We start from the raw sequence: 2,939 nt of genomic DNA, 5'->3' as shown, positions 1-2,939 counted from the left end.
TCATAGCAAATCTAGGAAACATTGTCACTTGGCAGTGGCAGAAAAGAAAAGTGGTGCAGGATGGAATTGTCCTTGGGACCTCCCACCCTTTTCAATATGTAAAATATTGAAAAGGACATCTACAGTTTAACAAACCAAGCAATCCAGCAACAAGCAGTGCCACTATTGTGGCTGAAGTGCTTGGTTTGTTTGGGCCCCCACAAAACAAACTACCAATAGCTTAACTGCCTAAGCCCAACAGTGCTGTAAATGAATTTTACATTGTTAAACAATGTCTGCTCATGCTGCATCTTTAATCTTCTTCTCCTCTCTGGATACCTCCCTCTAATCCCTGAAGAACTGACAAACTTTTGTAGTCAGACGAATGAATATTACAACTGGAGTGGCTTTAGATCTTCTTCAGACAGACTGTGACATGGAACATGTGGACAGCATGGAATCCATCATGTTTGAAAATGCTGCATTGAACAGAGATTTAAACCAATATATAGATGCAGTTGAGGAGACCGTATTTAAGTTAAAAAGTGTAAAAAGTGACCCACTGGACGAGATCCTAGATTTAAGAAAGCTTGTACACGAGAGATACACTGCGCTTCAGATGAACAATACAGAGGAAGCCCTGAGTCAGGACGATAAATATGTTAAGTTTAAAGAACAGTTAGGAGACCTGAAAAAACAAATGGATGTGTCACCGTACATGGCAGTCGGAGCTTTGAAAGATGAAGACCAGGAGATTGCCGTCACCCAGAGCACTGCGAATTTCACTTGTCCTATAACACAGTTAAAGAGGGTGAACCCAGTGAAAAACAAAGTATGTGGTCACACATACGAGAGAGAAGCAATTGAAAGGATGATTGAAAACAAACTTCAGAAGGGTAAATCCGCCAGGTGTCTAAAAATTTGCTGTGATCACTCTGACATGAGTATATCGGATCTTGTTCCAGACAATGCACTAAAAAGAGCCATTGACATTCACATCAAAAAGCAAGGTCATCACTGAGCTTTGAATCGGCCTCAATCCCCAAAAAATTAAAATATAGCTAGATACCTTTGACATAAAGTGCAGATTTCAAACACTTTGTGCAATATTGATGAAACAGCAGCAACGTGGAAGGTTTGAGTAATACTTATACACGTCTATTTAGACATCCATGCTTACATTACTCCTGCAAACAACGTTGTTCTTTGTTAATAAAACTGTTGCCTTTATACCGTTAAAAAAAAATAAAAAATAATCCTCCACCATTATTTGGATGTTGATAGTAGGATCAGGTGGAGTTACGGCAGATGTGTCACAAATTTTGGTCAATTCTTTTAGAGTAGACCAGACCAGATGACAAAATGTTGAGTCATCTGTATCATCAATGGGTGTCTCGGGCAAGCTACGTTTTGCAAAGCACATAATAGTTTATAGCACATCTAGGCAACATTGGCACACAGTGGTAGCTGAAAGCAAAAATGGTACAAGATGGAATTGTCCTTATTTATATAGGGTATATGGAGGACCTTTATGATTGCAGTATTAAAGTGGGGGGATCAGTTCATTTTTAGATAGAATTGTATTATAAAATGCAACCAAAGGGTCAGTTACTTGTTTTTGTAGGATTTAATAAAACTTCCCACTTAACCCATCAGGGACTGAAGCCTTAAAAGACTTCACATTTGTAAACACATTAAGAACTTCAGTCTCCGTAATAGGTGACATGAGAGTGTCAGTGTGTGACTGTATGCAAAATGATCAAGTTCCAAAAAGAAGTCTTAAGATTACAATTTATAGATCAATTTATTCTCATTTATTCTCAAATTATTCTCTTGATTATAGAGACATTTATAGAAGTCCTGCAAGATTACTATTATATTAGTGCCCTTATGTGTCAACTCCCCTCGCTGGCCAAAAAGAGCCATAATAGTGGCAATTTGTTTGCAGTCATTGAGCATATTTGAGAGCAATCTTCCAGACTTATTACCAAATTTATAGAAGGCAAGTTATCCCAAAGCGTTCTATCTTGTTGTTATACACAAAGTCAAAGTGTGTTTTCTTAACTTGATAAAAGCCCTATTCTCTGGTAAGGGTCTCATTTAAAATTTCATGAAAGCTGCTGTTAATTCCTGTTGGGCCACTGAATACACTTCTATTTGGTTTTTCCTATATTGTTTCATGAAAGAAAGAATGTTTCACTTAAAATTGCTTTAGCCTTTTGCCAGAAAAGTGATGGATCGTCAAAATGTTATTGATTATCAAGTGTATTGCGGCACACAATGCTTCAAAAATATGTTGAAATTTAATTGATATAGAAAGCCTTGCTAGGAACTGCCATTTTCTGTATTCACCATATGGACACTGACCTTCAATAGTCCTCCATATTAGAACATGATCAGATAACCCTATAGGTCCTATAACAGTGTCTGAAATTGTAGGTGCTAAGGAGTGAGACGTCAAGAAATAATCTAATCTAGACAAGGTGTTGTGTGCTGCATAAAGGCAGGAGAATTCTAGATCCATGGGATGTCTAGATCGCCAAATATCTATTAACTTCACTCGATTGTTAATATAGCCAAATCCAACCTTACAGGAGAACAAAGATCATACAGGGGAGCATTGTCTTTCTAATTGTTGGGAGGCTAGCATAATGAAATCACCTCCAATGATTAGGTTTGAATCTGCATAAAGATATAGTTTGTTGAGGAGAGTAAAAAAAAATTCCCTGTAATAAACATTCGGAGCATAAATGTGACATACGACATATCTACTTTATGATGTATTTCAGTACAGAGACCATTTTTTTTACCAAAATTGCTTTTATAAGAAGCATAAGATAGTACTGATTGTTTAAACATATTAAGTTTTCATGCTCTTTATATGTTAAATGTGTCTCCTGTCTCCTGTATCTTCATTTTGTTCACCTAGGTGATTACTTTCCTCCTTTCAATTGGAGAAT

At 36.8% G+C, this 2,939-nt stretch overlaps 1 protein-coding gene across 1 annotated transcript; it reads left to right on the top strand.

The window, feature by feature from the left end:
* The first annotated feature begins 271 nt into the window (after positions 1–271).
* On the top strand, positions 272–1,008 carry LOC142142992 (E3 SUMO-protein ligase NSE2-like). Its single transcript, XM_075200726.1, is given in 1 exon segment — positions 272–1,008. A coding segment is annotated over 1 exon segment (729 nt). The 3' UTR covers positions 1,001–1,008.
* Positions 1,009–2,939: the final 1,931 nt, after the last annotated feature.

Source organism: Mixophyes fleayi, chromosome 3 (assembly GCF_038048845.1).
Source record: "Mixophyes fleayi isolate aMixFle1 chromosome 3, aMixFle1.hap1, whole genome shotgun sequence".
NCBI lineage: Eukaryota > Metazoa > Chordata > Amphibia > Anura > Limnodynastidae > Mixophyes > Mixophyes fleayi.
The sequence above is the reverse complement of the archived record's forward strand: the minus strand, read 5'-3'. Positions and strand labels throughout refer to the sequence as shown.